The sequence below is a fragment of the Magallana gigas genome, chromosome 1, assembly GCF_963853765.1.
Source record: "Magallana gigas chromosome 1, xbMagGiga1.1, whole genome shotgun sequence".
Classification (NCBI taxonomy): domain Eukaryota; kingdom Metazoa; phylum Mollusca; class Bivalvia; order Ostreida; family Ostreidae; genus Magallana; species Magallana gigas.
This window is the reverse complement of record NC_088853.1, coordinates 20668313-20684365: the sequence shown is the minus strand read 5'-3', so window position 1 is coordinate 20684365 and position 16053 is coordinate 20668313. Positions and strand designations below refer to the sequence as shown.

The 16053-nt window shown below is 31.4% G+C and overlaps 1 protein-coding gene across 4 annotated transcripts in view; it reads left to right on the top strand.

Annotated features, from left to right (window-relative positions):
* The first annotated feature begins 376 nt into the window (after nt 1-376).
* The window catches only part of LOC105343453 (beta-1,4-N-acetylgalactosaminyltransferase bre-4), a 36298-nt gene continuing 20621 nt past the window's right edge, over nt 377-16053 (top strand). For 2 of the 4 annotated variants that reach the window (XM_034464981.2, XM_034464980.2), the window contains exons 1-3: nt 8752-8959; nt 9550-9699; nt 12493-12725. In XM_034464981.2, the coding sequence (XP_034320872.2) occupies nt 9567-9699; nt 12493-12725 (366 nt within the window). In that variant the 5' untranslated portion in view covers nt 8752-8959; nt 9550-9566. Of the gene's footprint in view, nt 515-8751; nt 8960-9549; nt 9700-12492; nt 12726-16053 lie in introns of those variants that run through there. The other 2 variants (XM_034464979.2, XM_034464978.2) reach the window with 2 other exon arrangements.

Genomic DNA, 16053 nt, shown 5'->3' with positions numbered 1-16053 from the left:
TTTTTTTGCAATGATGGTTTTAGTTGAATAGTGGTTGCAACAATGCTCAAGTTCCTAAATGAATCGTTTTCAGGTCCGTAAAATCTTTTCTGAATTGTAAGCAAATGATGATACCGAAAGCAATACGGTCAATGCACATTATTGTCTAAAAATAACTAAACGATAAGCAAAATTTGCTATACACAGCATTATTCAATTCTATATCAAACTATAACGATTTGTAATTTTTGATGTTTATACAACTGTGGGTTAGTGGAACTTCAACTGATCACCATGATAGTTATAAAATGACGTATGGTTGTTTTTATAATTCCATAAGTCTTCCTTGTATATATTGGTGAATTTTTAAATAAATTAACAATGAAAATCGTGAAAAATAATGTTGAAGTAATTAATGATAATAAGCGAGCGAGTTCACATCACGTTTTAACGAAGAGGAAATAAATCGAAAACTATTGAAGTCTCTATTTTGTCTGGAACTGCATCTTTATAGAATATATACCAACGTTTAAAGGTTAGTTTTTTTAATTTGTATCATTAGTCACTGTTAAGTTAAAAAGACAATTTCATGATTTAAAAAATTGTATTGACAATGAGGTTTAGCTGATAATATTTAATAGCGTTTTGATTTTATTTCTTGATAAAATACAATGCAAAGTTAGTAATAAGCATGTTCTGTGGAAATGAACATTCCGTTTTTAACTTAAAAGAACTACATGTCAAACAAAGATATTTTTGAAGAAACAAATTAGCGCGAGATGCAAATGATGAAAACTTCTTACATAGTTCTATAAATCATTTAAACTTTAAAATCGGATTTTTTTTACGAAATGCATTTGATAGTGTTCTTAATTTTATCTATTTTTGATTGAATATTACAAAAAACACAACAAAAAAACAATACGAAATCTAAAGCATTGATTGTCTAAACGATAGACGGTCAATGATCCTTCGTTTTTCTTTTTGGAAATATGCTTTTCGGAAACATGTTGAACATCTTTAAGATTTTCCCGTTGTATGTCAGCCAGCGATCTTATATTCTACTCGAGGAAAAACATCCACAAACATGTAAAATGATACAACAAAACATTTGCATTTATGTATGAATATTGCTATCCAAGAAATGAAAAGCGAAAAAAGAAATCATATAATCAGACCGAAATGTCTCCTTTTTAGTGTACATCAACCTCTGTTATAATAATAATTACAAGATTGATATCAGTGATAATTTGTTTAAAACAATACAATGTTTGATCATATTATTTTTTTTAATTCAGGCATTGGATTTGAAACAAATATATTTTTTTCATTCTCAAATCCTGCAAAAACGCAATCCTTAATATTTTATGACCAAAAATTCACGTTTAAAAACGTTCCTTATAATTTAAACGCATTATGAAGTGTGGCATGCAAATGACAGAGGAAGTAGTATTCAAATTTTAGGATGAAATGATAAATCATAGCTTATTAATAAAGCTGAAAACTACATCAACAGGAAATATGATTTATTTGTTATCTTTAAAACCACCATTTTTAATTTCCTGTACAATTTTGTATTTCAAATAATTATTTTATATTATATCTCTGCAACATATTCTTCCTTATTACGTAAAAAATCAGACTGCATTTATATAGTTCCATTGCGTTGTATATCCTCGTAGCTCAGTGGTAAAAGTTGCAAAGCGACACATATCAGAATTATAAATTCCAAACTTAACCCGGATTTCGCTTTTTGGCATAAAAATACGAATTTGTACACACATATACACATTGTAAATATTTTGATATGTGCACAGGCAACGCGATAAAAAATACTTGTCTATATCAAAGCTATTGCAACGACTAGTCGAAAAATATGTATTTCGTAAATCGCGTTGGTTGTGCTGATGGTGAAACATAAACATTTGACATTTCCGGAACAAGTCCCAAAGTTTAATTTTTTCATTTAAAATCGCCAAATTATGTAACAAAGGTATCTTCAATCGCTTACGTTTATCCTAAAGTACAATTGTAACAATAATCCAAATTTTAAAAATATACTTTATTAAATAAATGCAAAATCGTAATCAGTTTAATTCTGAATTTTTAATAATTTCGTTCGGCTGTTTCTGGGGGAAAAAACTTAGCGTATCAGACGACAAGTTTAAAAATGAATTGACTGAATGAAGGCGATAGACACATTAAACACAGCTGGTGTACCACTTTGGGATTGTTTTAAAAAAGGATTGATTGGCGATTATTTGAAAACAAGGAAAGCAACAAAATGCATGTTAATACGAGATTCGAGATACGAGACTCAAAACCATGATCACCGCTAATGTTTTGACGTTTGTTGTGGGGATTTGCAAACAATTTGTAACTGTGTAAAGATTTGTCAGTTTGTATGCCCCTTTCACGTTATATTTGCATTTGGAAATAATATAGAAATATTTTTCTGTAAGCCTAGCGATTCTATATTTCTTATGTGTATTTATGGATATTCCTGCAAAACTCAAGAACAGACGTATTAAGGCTTATATGGGATGTTTCTACTAGGCATAAGCGAAACTGCCCAACTAAATATGCATCAGCCAAATCCAGACTATTAACTTTGACAAGAGTTTGCACGTAAACATTTAATCTACTGATGTGTACAGTACTATCAATTTATACATTTATTGAATGCTTGTGATGGAGATATGAAGATCTATACCCCCAGGGAAAATCATATTCTCAAGGGAAAAATGATTATTCTTGGTAATTTAATCTTCATATCTCCCGAACATTAATGCAACGAATTGTTTAATTTACTGAACGGCAGATGATAATTTTAACACATTGGGTTCTTTAGTCTGTCCCAAGTTATTGCTTCCATCACTTATCGATGATTTTTATTTAAAATAAAACATACCTGTAAAGTAAATACAGTTGACATTGATAAAAGGTAAAAATATCCAAGATATGATCATTTTTCATTCATACTGTTAAGGAACGAAAACAAATTTCTTACGGAGATTAATGGTAGGAAAATTCCAACATCTTTTCACAAATCGGAACTCACTCGGAATACCTTGCACAATTTTTAAACGTTATCATTTGGGCTATTTCATGGCTGATGCTATGCAAAATCCCCGTGGACTTTCTTTTTTGTGTTGTGTATTGAAGCCTGAAGCGGTAAAATGGGCGTTTAAAAACAAGTAATCTGGACATTTTTCATCTAAGTGGAGGAACATAGTTCGAGCTCAAAGGTATTTTTGATTTTCAAAATATCAAGTGAAAAGGGATTGGCGCAAACACTTGGGACAGAGTATACATGTAATCGGTTTTCGGCTATTGCAAAGCAATACCGAAGTGAATGTTAACGGTTTCCTTCTGTTAGTTTCTGATATAAAAGGGATTTAATTTTTTTTTAAAGAAATGATCATTTTAATCCATCGTATGCTCATCCTCGAGATATGTATAAAAATGGAATGAAAAAAACCGCGTGGCTTTCGAAGGGGTGGGATATGATGATAAATATTATTGTTTAAAAAATTTGATACTCCGTTTCTGAAAAAGTTTGATTTTTCCAAAACTAAGATCGCGCTTTCAAGAAACAAATCAGTTTTTTTTTTACTTTCTCAAAACATATTAAATCTGAATTTCTGAATATATATATATATATACTTCAAACAAGTTCTCGCTAAATGTATTTTATACTTCATTTAATAATTCTTTGTAATTTAATTGCTTGCATTTTTTTTTATACAAACTAACGTTGACTTGGACCCGCCTAAATGTTTTCACCCTTTTACTCTTACCTTTATCATATCGAGCTGGTTTATCGAAAAAAAAAAAACAACAACAGGTTTTTAATTTATATTACAGTGTAAGGTATAATTTAGTTGTAGTTTACGGATATTTTCCAACATATGTTGAGATACTGCAGGTGTAAGTAGTTATTCTGGTGCAGGCATGCTGTCGTTTATAGGCAAAATGTTATACCTATAGAAAAGGAGAAAAATTCTGTTTTGAATTCTGTGAAGTTCATTTTTTACGCAATATATAGCGTTGTTTAGTTTGTCTGTATTTTATAAATAAATTTAATATCATTATTTAAAATATAATTCTTTTTAATGTTAGTTTGTAAACTTCATTGCTGTTTCAAATATTACTTGACTAGAAATACTCTGCTATATGGAACGCCATAGCTGCCTTATATGGCTATTTCATGTGAAGTTGGCGCTTTATTATATTATGCTGTGGTTATTTCATGTGAAGATGGTGCTTTATTGAATGACGATGGTGCATTGTTATATGTAAATGCTGCCCTTTTTTTTATAAAGATGGTGCTTTTTTAATATGAAGATGGTGCATTTTTATATGAAAATAGTGCTTTTAAGTTCATTTACATGAGTATACCCTAAAAGTACTCATATGCCTCTCGTTATCTCATGTGGATGGCCTAATAAAATGGTGATATTGACACTACGTGTAGATGTCTTCAATCTAAATGAAAGGCTTTTTGAGTTACATGGACAAAATTATCTTTAAAAAAAGAGCTATTTGAAATGCACTGGCAGCTGACGAGATTAAGAAAGATATCTGAGAAAATTTGTGGAAATAACATGTTTATGACCTGGTACATGTAGATTGTTAAAACTTATAACACTTGTTGACATTTTCCAATTATATGTACAGTATTTGAGTCAAATCGATAGTATTTTCTAAAACAGAGATTATTTAAACGAATTGAAATGCACATATTACTGATAAGATCATGAGGGATAACGAGAGGAATATGAGTACTATTAGAGTATAATCATGTAAACAACCGTGTCAAATATTGATATTAACATTACTTATAGATATATGTTTTCTATCATGCATCTATTTGGAATGTTTGACAAAGATGTTAGAAATAAGATATTTGAAAGGAATTTTGTAGCTGAAGGTATCACAAAAGATAATATATCATGTAGATGATATAGTGCAATGTACATAATAACAATACAGGTAAGAAATTGCAGGTATGTTTTTGTCAATTGGACAGTAACTAGTAACCAAGATTTCTTTTATCTCTTAGCCAGTCACTAGTAGCCAGTTACTTGTAGCCAACTTTTACTTCATCTCGTAGCCAGTTACTAGTGGCCAGTTACTAGTAGTTAACTTTACCTATATAAGTTTGTTTGCGCCAAAACGTAAGTGGATACATAACTTTAATGTCTAATGTATTGTTAAAATTTTACCGATTTAAATATCGCTACAGTCATTTCATGCATATCTTTTACAATTTTATGCTATGCTATGATATGCGATTTTAATGATATGCTATGAAATTTCAATGCAATGCTATGAGTTTTGCATGCTATGCTTTGAGAAATTGAAATGAACGACTTAATGTTATGGTACGCTATGCATGGTATGCTATGAGATTTGAACAAAACTCCATCCATACACAAAATACTTCCACAGATTTCGCAGTAAAAAGACAAGAAGCCAAAGTTTACCACTAATCTTATATGCGACTATATTCTTTTTAAAATGTTGTATGCTATGCTTTGGTATGCAATGGTATGATATGACGAAATCGATATTATGAGATTGTATGCTATGATATGAGATTCCAGTGCTAAGGTATGATATTCCAATGCTATGCTATGAGATTCCAATGTTATGGTATGATATTCCAATGCTATGCTATGAGATATTGATGCTATGCTATGCTATGGAGTATGTTGAAAAAGATATGCTTGAACTGACTGTATATGTATATGTCTTACAGAGTGGATTCTTTTAGATGTTTTCTAAAACTCCTGAAGATGGTATAAACGTAACACCTTTAATACGATATATATCGGTGGTATCTAAAGTTATTTAAGTGGAAATAAGATTTGAAAATCAGTACAAGAACAATTGGTACAGTACGTTTGATAAGCAAAATATTGTGTTATACAGATTGTATAATAGCGAACCTTACAAATATCTAAATGCCTTTACAGGAAAGGCTATATTTGATTCAATAAACCTTAGTCAGATTTTCATTTAATTCGTTATTGTATACATGGTGCAAAGGCAATATTAATTATTGTAGCTTCAGATGTTTTTTTTTTTATTTCGCTAGCTTTTACATTCAAACACTAGTTTGTTTTCGTTTGTTTGCTTTACTGCATGTTTTAATAGGTAAATTGAATATAAGAGTCGAATTTTGTGATTCTAAAATCATCCTCCGCATTCGAGGATTACATTAAAACACAAGTGCTGATATGTATTCCGTATGTTTTATTAATTCCCTGTGAGTTTAAGCTACACAAATTCTTACTTGAGGACGTTGTTTACTCAAGTTTTGAGTTATCAAATTCGGATTGTTATAAAGTTTAAAAAACAAAAAAATATTCATTAAATGAATTACATGTATTATTGACACAACATTCTATATTTTCACTTTTTAAATGGAATTAGGCTAAAACAAAATAGATGTTTTGCAAAACAGAGGAAATTCGAACTAAATTTTCAATTACAATATCTTGTTATTCTCTGATATATTTTTGGTAGTACTATACTATTAAAGGTTAGGATTGTATTTATTAGAGAACATAATTTTACATATTTTCTGTTGGATTTATCTCGCTTTTTCATTTAGATGATTATAAGGCACACACTACAAAAATTTTGAAAAATGTCTAAAAACGAAAAAAGACACCATATCTCAAAATTGTGATCATTGACCTCATATAAATTTTATGTCAACAGAATACGTTTAATATACTTAGTATTGGGTCATTAACGAACTTTTTTAAAGTGAAAAATAACACTTCCATGAAAGGTCTATAACACACAATAGATGGTTTTTTATTATCATAAGTGGATTTTTTTTCGTTCTGAGTAAACTTAATCCTTTTAACCCTTAAATTCTGTTTATGTAAGTTACTTTGCATATTAACAATAAAAGAAAACCCCATTCCCCCATATAAATGTAAGGCCGAGAGCACTATTCATGCTTCACCGCATTCAGGTATTTCATACACTCAAACCTTGGACGAAAATACATGTAAACAAAAAGAAAACAATATGACAACCACTGCACTAGCAAGGAATATCCAATGAACAACGAAGCAAAACAGACCGAAATCCAGCCACATATACCTAATAATCCTCGATAATTGTAGACCGTTTTTCTGTGTAAGTAATGTAAAACATCGTACCAGCGGAAACAACATACTGTGGCAGATAGAGCAATGTCTTTGATCCTATGGATTGTAGAAACGGAGCATTTTCGCGGAATCCGATGGAAATGATGTTACGTTGTTGCTTCCTTGGATTCACTAACATTTAGCTACTGCGTTGGGTGTGGTGCCGCATGGGTTTCCAAAATGATGCAGACGTTATGCACTCTGTATGAACGACACACGTGTTTGATGTGCCTGCAAAGTAAGGAAGCACTATCTGCGCAAAATAGTACGGATACCACCTTCCCGTGTGCCGTTGTTCTATTAGGATAACTGGACTGCCGTGGCCTTGGTTAGAATATATTTACTTCCTATACATAAAAACTCCGTACAAAGATATTAAAAAAGGTTAACAATTTAAACTCAAAATGTTTGGATTTTATTTCAGCTTATGGCATTTTATATTTCTTACATCTTACATTTATTTCAAAGTTTAGGACAGGTTTGGTGGTTCATTAAACTACCCAGCCTCCTTAAATTTTTTGCAATTTTTACAATGTTTGCATACTTATACTGTAATATGTTGATTCGTGTATACAATAAACAACAATTCTTACAGGACAAATCAAAAACAGCATATTGAAGAACAAAATATTTATAAATAGCATGGATTTTCCTGGTCAGCTTTATACAATCCTTGAGGTGATATGGGCCATTTATTGATATTAATGTGGATTAAAGTACAATTTTTACAATATTGAACCAAAAAATAGCTTTTAATAATATTTGGAGAGGTAAAAATTGTAAAACATTTAGTGGGACTCGAACTCATGACTGCTTCGTATAACTCTCTGACCCACTGCGCTACGCTGTTGGGTGACAATATTGGGAACAAAACTACTTATGTAATTACACTTTATTTTAATTTTTATTTCAATAAACAATACGTCACAACAGGAAGTGACCAATACCACCTTAAAACAATTCAAATCAAAGCCAATTTTAGTGCTATAAGAGTCTTTTCAGCACGTACTCTCTCCTTTTATGAACCTATTCATCCACTTCGCTGCACGTAAACGTGTCACATTTTCATCCAATGAAAGAACAGGTTATATACACTCTTCGGAATAAGCATTATCTTGACAACGTATCGACTAGCGGATCTCTAAAATGAAATTATGTATTATTTCAAACGAAATAAAACATAACCTTGTGTATTCGAGAGAAAGCAATACATTTTCTATTTATTTGTTAGTAATGTTCGTTGGGATACCGGAACTAAATATTCGCTGATATATGAAAACATTCATGTCATAAAAAACTGAAACCGTCGTCGTTGATATTGCAGGTACAATAATACACCCTCCAAAAACAAAGACCAGTTTATCTAACTTCTAAAGCAAAAACCATAAGCGATTTGGTTAAACCATCGTACAAGAGACACTGTGATCGAACCCTTATGCCAACTTGTTCAAAGCACCGAACGTTTTACCATACATGTTGTTTACGCTACAGACTCGACATATTTACAAAACACATGTTTTGAACGTTGCGATTGGATGGTCTATTCGCAAGATGCAGCCAATCATTAAAAAAGAGCTTGTCACCAAGTAAATGTTAGGAGATTTACCAAGGGTTTTTTTTGTGAGGGAAGTGTGTCGAAAACGCTTGTCTAGCGAAGATGCTATATAACTCCAAAATGTACTTGTAAAAATGTGTCAACATCGTAAACATGAAAGAATTGATTTTTACTCAACCCGTCATGGTGATAACTTTGATCGTTTAATAATAAGATTCTAAAAAAAATGGCGGATAGTTTATTTTGATTTAAGGTAAGGTTATACATATCTATATTGTTGAATGTTTCATTAAAATCCGACTTATTTTAATGCTGCGAGATAAGGTCATTAAAAATTCTACAAAAGTTCTAAAGATACCAAAATATCACAGTTATGTTGTGTGATCGACTATAGAAAAATATTAGATGTGTTTTTAGATATATGAAAGGAAGTTTTGAAAATCAGTAAAAATTCTTGCAGTTAATTTAATGAACAAAATAGTTATAATGATATAAAATTATACATCATCCTATCTAACAATAATTTCATACAGGAAATATTATATTAGATTGATCCATGCTAGGCTGTTTTATACACCTTTATTGAATTATATACATGTCACTAAGGCAATAACTTTACTTGCAGCTTAACAGATTTTTATTTCACAATTTCATATCATTACTGCTTCCCTTTCTGAGACTTTTTGTCTCATGACTTAATACCTGTAGGTTATTATCTTTTAAAAAAAAACATTGCTCTCATGACTTTATACTCTTTAATAAGAAACATTTTATTGTCATGAATCTTCAAAGACCTATTAAAATGTTGAGGTTTCTCAAGTGTTTTTTTTTTCTTTTATTTAGCGGATGTTGAAACAAAAATGAGAGAAGTTACGGTCATTAGAAGATTAGTGTCTACTGTAGCAATTTTTTACATCCTTGGATATACCATGGTTCTCCTCCTGGCTAGACCGAAAGAAAATCTGATGTGTCAAACATATCATCAAGGTTCAGGTGAGAATTGTCATTCTTTAAATTAATATACAACATGTACATGGAAGTGAATTCTTACTTTCTAAAATTAAAAAAGAAAAAAAAATTAAACACTATGCATTAGGTATGAATGCACAGAATTTCGTTTCAAATTGTGTTTTCTTTTTCTTTTCATACTCAAAATGCGTAAAAAAGCTATCTCCGAGATTTTATGCAGATTTTTTTTTAATGTGCGTAATATTGCTGTGTTTGATTACGCATACGTTTTAAAGGTCGATTTACAATGAAAAAAATATTTTCAAAGTTTGTTTTGCACTTTGAAGTAAAAGCGTTTGTACCTAAAACACTGAACCATATCATATATCAATTTTGCCATCTTTGCATTTACCCCTCAATGCGTTTTACTCCTAGAAACCCTCTAAATAACAATAATTTAAAATTGGTTTGTGTATGTGTTTGACGAGTATTAAAACAAAAGGGATTCTTATAAATTTGGATTTTCTTGAATTCAAATACCAAGTAATTGATAAAAGCAATGATTTGTGGTAGAACAATTTTTATACCTAGACATCTCAGTTAAATTCTATTTATGCCCTTGTGTAAGAAATGCCAAAAAATGCATTACAGATTTACCGTAAGTTTACACTATAGGGTCACGTCAGCGAGGCTGGTCAACAAATCAACCACTAGATTTGCCTTGGTTTTAAATATGATAACTGGGGCTGTGAAGTGTTATTAAGAAAAGAAATAATCCAAGCGTTTAAGTTTTATTTTAAACTTGAACTTCTTAACTTTTAAATGAAGATATTTTGCCAATAAAATTCAAAATGCCTGCATCAGAGCATCTGTTTGCGTTTTTTTGTGTTTCAACACGTGTAGGATGATATCTGTAAAGTATTGTTCAAATTTATCTGATAAGAAATTATAGTAATATTAATGAGAAACCTAATTTCAATTTTTATAAAACAGCCCAAAATAACAACAAGTGAAAAGCTGTCAATGTGACAGCAAACCGGGTTTTCTTTTATGTGAACTGTATCTATCATCCATGCCAACCCTGAATTGATCAACACTACCAACCGTAACCACTGAAATGGAGTACGCTTTATGCAATATTTTGCCTAATAAATGACTAAGTTCAAATGCTGGTATTTTTTCATAAATAATCAGATTTCAAAATCCTAGCAAAATGCACACTTTTAATATATGTACAATTGATCTGCCAAAGAAGAACTTCCTATCGTGAAAACTGTAGGAGGAGTTAACCTTACAACGAGGGTACCCTTTTGGCAGCCGTCCGCCCGCCATTTTCATCATTTTAATAACCGGATTTTTCAGTTGGAAAACCCGGTTAAAAATGAAAGTAAGATGGTGGACACGCTCTTGTGGATCCAAGTCACTGAAAGTTTGCATAATTATATCTACTTGGAATGAAATGATTTTAAATGATTTCTTTAAGAGTGCATACATTTATTGTAACAAATTCAGGGTACATATAAAAGTTAATGTTTGAATAATGTTAAATCAATGAAGCCTGTTCATTTTTTCTAAGCACAATTTTAGTTTTAATGGACATACCTTTCAGGAAAAGGGTAACCAAGAACGCGTGTTGACTTACTAATATCATGGCGAAAAGTATAGAACAAGTTCATCATGCATTGGACATCTTTGGTTACACAAGTAAATGGACTTTGTTGATTCAATTTTAGTTTTGATGTAAAGAAATTTCCAAATGGGGTGCGCAATAAAGCGGGGTGCCTTATTAACATCATAACGAACATTGTAGGGCGAGTTACATGTTATCATGCTTCGGACAGGTACTGAAGATCGACCAATTTTGGTTTAACAAATGCAAAAAAAAAAAAAAAAAAAACAAAAAAAAAAACCAAAAAAACAAACAAACAAAGCATGCATTTGCGTATTTATTTTTGATTCCAATTTCTATACCACGACAGATTATTAGTAAACCTCTTTCCTAATTTGTGAGTCAATAACACTGGGTAAACAACTCTATGTCTTAAATGATTGAATGAAACAATTAAATTACGTTCATTAACTCATTGAAAAAACCCCAACTTATTTGTATATTGGGATATAACACACATACAAATGCAAACATAGGAAAGACAGAATCAATGACGTGTATGGTAAAGTTGTACGATATTATGAATTTCGACTGACTTACCAGAAAGACACCAACGTAGCTTAGTGTAAAAAGCAATGAATCCATAATAAACCCTAACCTGAAAAAGTGAAAATAGATTGAATTGTAGACAAAGCGACGAATATCATTTCGTTTCATTACGAATCAAGGGTCGAATATAGCAAATTATTTAGTTCTACAAAGACATTTAAAAATAATATATAAAGACCATGCCTAAGACACAATACAAAAGTGTTAATAAAACCATTAAAAATTAAAAAATAATTAACAAATAGGAAATCGTCAAAGAGACATGTCCCTACGTGTATAACCTATTTCATTCTATTCAGTTAAATATGTCAGAAAATGCAATGATTACACACATCCAATATATCAAATAAAAAACCCAGACAATTTCACAGTACTATGCAACTTCATAAGAATCAATTTGTTCAGGGTTTTTTTTTATATCGTTTACTATCATACAAATGATAATTATTAGATAAAGATAGCCAATGAAAGCCTTGTTAAAGGCTTATTTCCAAAAGGGTCCTTATATAACAGTTAAATTGAGCACAAAGTGCTCTATAAATTTACATAATGGAATGAAGGCAGTATACTGCAAAGGAATATAGCAGAATGCTTTGAAAATGACATGATGTTTCTTGCAGTCTTGTATCCTATTCCGAACTTCAATGACACAAATGAAAAGGACATGGTCTCGAGATTTACATGGCTATGGAATGGAGGTTACTCCTTGCCTTATGGCTGCCGGTCAAAAGAAAGAGTTGCCATACTGATACCGTATCGGGATAGAGAAAAACAACTGCGTATTCTGCTTAGCAATTTACATCCACTACTTTATCGGCAGGGATTAGAGTATAGAATTTATGTTATTGAGCAGGTAATATTAGTTTATCTTTATTTACTCTTCTTTCTAATAATACTAATAACTAGACACGATCTCGTTGCGAGCAACGAGGAGGTCTTCCGTCCGATTTTTACAAGGTGAAATGACGTCATCGACTTTAATTTTCGACAACAAAACATGATATGGAAATAGGAGTGAGGTACTAATGCTTTCCTGTAATGCTTTTTATAAGTTCTCTTACGTTGCTTTTTTAAATACTTGCATATCTTCCAACTGAAATAGAAAAGATTAAACTTTTTTACCTCTAGACCCTAATATCCCTAGATAGGTAACGCATGCGAAAATCATTATATTGTTAGGATATATAAACGTATTATACCTAAAGTCTGTCCCAATATATTTTTGCCACAAATTTTCTTAAATTATTCGATATTTGTAAATATCTCTTGATTCAGACGATGTTCAATCGATAGAATGAAAAAATACCAAGATTTTTTTTTCAAAACCACCCTCCGCCGGATTAGACAAGTTTTGCTGTAATTCACAAAATAATCGACACAAAAGGGTTTTGCGTTATTTCGCCTCGTGTTTAAACTGGTCCCTTTCGTCGAAGCTAATATGATTGTATTACGACTTTGACATCTGTCTTTTTTATATAATCTATTATAACATATAAAATATACAGCATGACTATTTAAACAAAAATATAAAGCAGTGTACATTTGTTCATTAATAGTTTTGATGTTACGTTGTTTATATTCATTGCAAAACATGCAGGATGAACAAACCCAATCATTCGGAGGATGAAACCCATCGGTTACCTTTTTTTTTAAAACATTCTAATGTTGTATTTTGGGTTTTTTTGTATGCCCAAAAATTATTTTTTATTTACTTTGAATATTTCTAACGTTGAAAGGATAGCAATTCCGTGTAAATATGTCTATAACTTTGTAAGATCATTCATTTGGTTTGCAAGGAAAATTATTTGATACTGTAATGGCCGACAAATCGGATCTTGCAGCTTAAAGAAATTTCTCAACTTATTATACCTCGAAACGTTATTTCAAATCAGGCCCCAAACATCTCCTACAAGATACAATCGCACCTGTGTTTTGAATCCATCTCATTTAAACTCTTTGTAGCAAAATTTGTCAAAATTCGTGATCGTTTCACCCCGCTGTAAACCCCGCTGAAATATTCACAATCGATGCGCTGTTGAACATAAGACTCGACTAGAAAAACGTGCTGCATGGGCCGTCTAACATTATTAATTTTAATGATGAATTCAGAAACTTTTAGATTTCAAAAAGTGTCATTTTTTATCAAGTTACAGGAACATTGTCATTCATGCACATAAAATTTGTACAAAATAATTCATATGTTATTCAACCAGTGTTTGAAATTTGAGATCGTTCTTGAAATATTTGGGAAAGAAATCTTAGGGGTCAACCTTTCATCTTTTTATCGGACCCGTGTAACAACATTTGAGCCATTTCCGAATAAACGTGTGCACAAAAATCGTTAATTAAAGAATGCAGGTAACGGGAGCTTTTAACAGGGGAGCAGGGAGTGCTTTAAAATTCATATTTACATGTATTAATTTACCTTGTAAAATTATCAATCATAGGCATTAGATAACCGCTATTGCCTGATTGGCGAATTTGATTTGCCTATTGACTCCATGACATCTACAATTTCGCTTAGTTAAACGTAAACATTTTTAAAAATATATATATAAGCATGTACTCCAATCAGGTATTGTACTTTACAGAACGTTTTTTACGCGATCGCCGAGCGCTTCTTTTTGGGGAAGAACAGTCCTAATCAGACAGCAAATACATAATACAGCATACAGACGTTTTTATTAATATATATATATAATTTATGTATTAAATATTTAAGTGTGCTTGAATATGCAAATTTTAAAGCCAATTCGATTTGTATTAGACAATTAATCTACTACTAAGTAGTATTTTTAACCATGTGTTCGCTACTCGATCTTCAACTGTCCGAATACAATCAAAACTTTTACAATGAATGTACATGTACATAAACTTTTTAAAACTCACATATTCTTTCAGAATAAAAAAAAAATTAATTAATAAATGAATAAAATCAGCAATGAGTATGCTTCTTAATGAATCAGACCACCATTGAGAAGAGGTTATGCGAATAGTGTGATCCTTATTTTTTTACGGCCTGAATGTAAATAAAACTTCAAATTGTTTAAAAATGGTTAGTTTTATCATGCCCGCACCTACCGCAAGCATGTAACATTGACCTACTTAAGCTACCTTATCTCGAACGCTTTTTAAATATATTTCAACTTTTACTTACTGCACCCTGCTTAACTCTCTCTCTCTCTCTCTCTCTCTCTCTCTCTCTCTCTCTCTCTCTCTCTCTCATTACTCATAAAAAATTCTAATATTTTGTTAGCCAAATGAAGTATCACATTATCATAGATTACAGATACTTACTTATGTGAATATCGCCTATATTTTGTTGAAATTGGTAGTGTAATGCATTTAATTCTCAGCAGCAAAATGTCACAAATAGACACAAGTGAATTTATGTACATTTCAAATCGTACAACTGTAAAACGTATTATATTCATTGATGACAGTTTTTTCCTTTATTTCACGAACTCTGATTTAAATCAATGGTTTGATGCATCATTAACCAATATAATTGAAAATGAACAACGAATAGTGAGCATTGAAATGAAAACACGAGAAGCATGTGTCCTACAGCGAATCGGCTGTCCACTAGCGCAGCATGCATCTCCTCGGCCCGTGTTATGAAAATGTACACTAAACGTGGTGGGTTTGAAATGTTTGCAGTTTGATAACTGAATTTTATTTTCCAACACTAAAACTATTTCATGACATAGACAAGATAACAAAGAACGCCTTTTTTCAATGACAGTCATACTATCTATTTTTTTTAAATACGAGACCAAAACAGCAATATTTCGTAGGTAATGGTATAATCTTTTTTCTCAATTACTCTTTAATATCGTTAAAATCTGAATTCTTTCTGTTTGCAGCTACATAAATAAACCCGGCCGTGTGTGCATTACAGCAAGGCGCATATGGTATCTTGTGTATTGGATAACGGTAGACCGCTCGCTAGTCAAGTCGCGACTTATTTCCTCGGCCGCGGGCAAGGGATCGGATACGTATAATTGTTTACATACCTGAAGCTCGGAGTACAGCTAGCTAGATTTTAAATGCGACTCAAATACATTGCATAGAAGCAATTAAATGCGACTCAAATACATTGCATAGAAGCAATTCTTTTACCCATAACGTGTTTCCCTAAAAAAATTTAAACCGTTTAAACACTTTCCGAATGCAAGCTA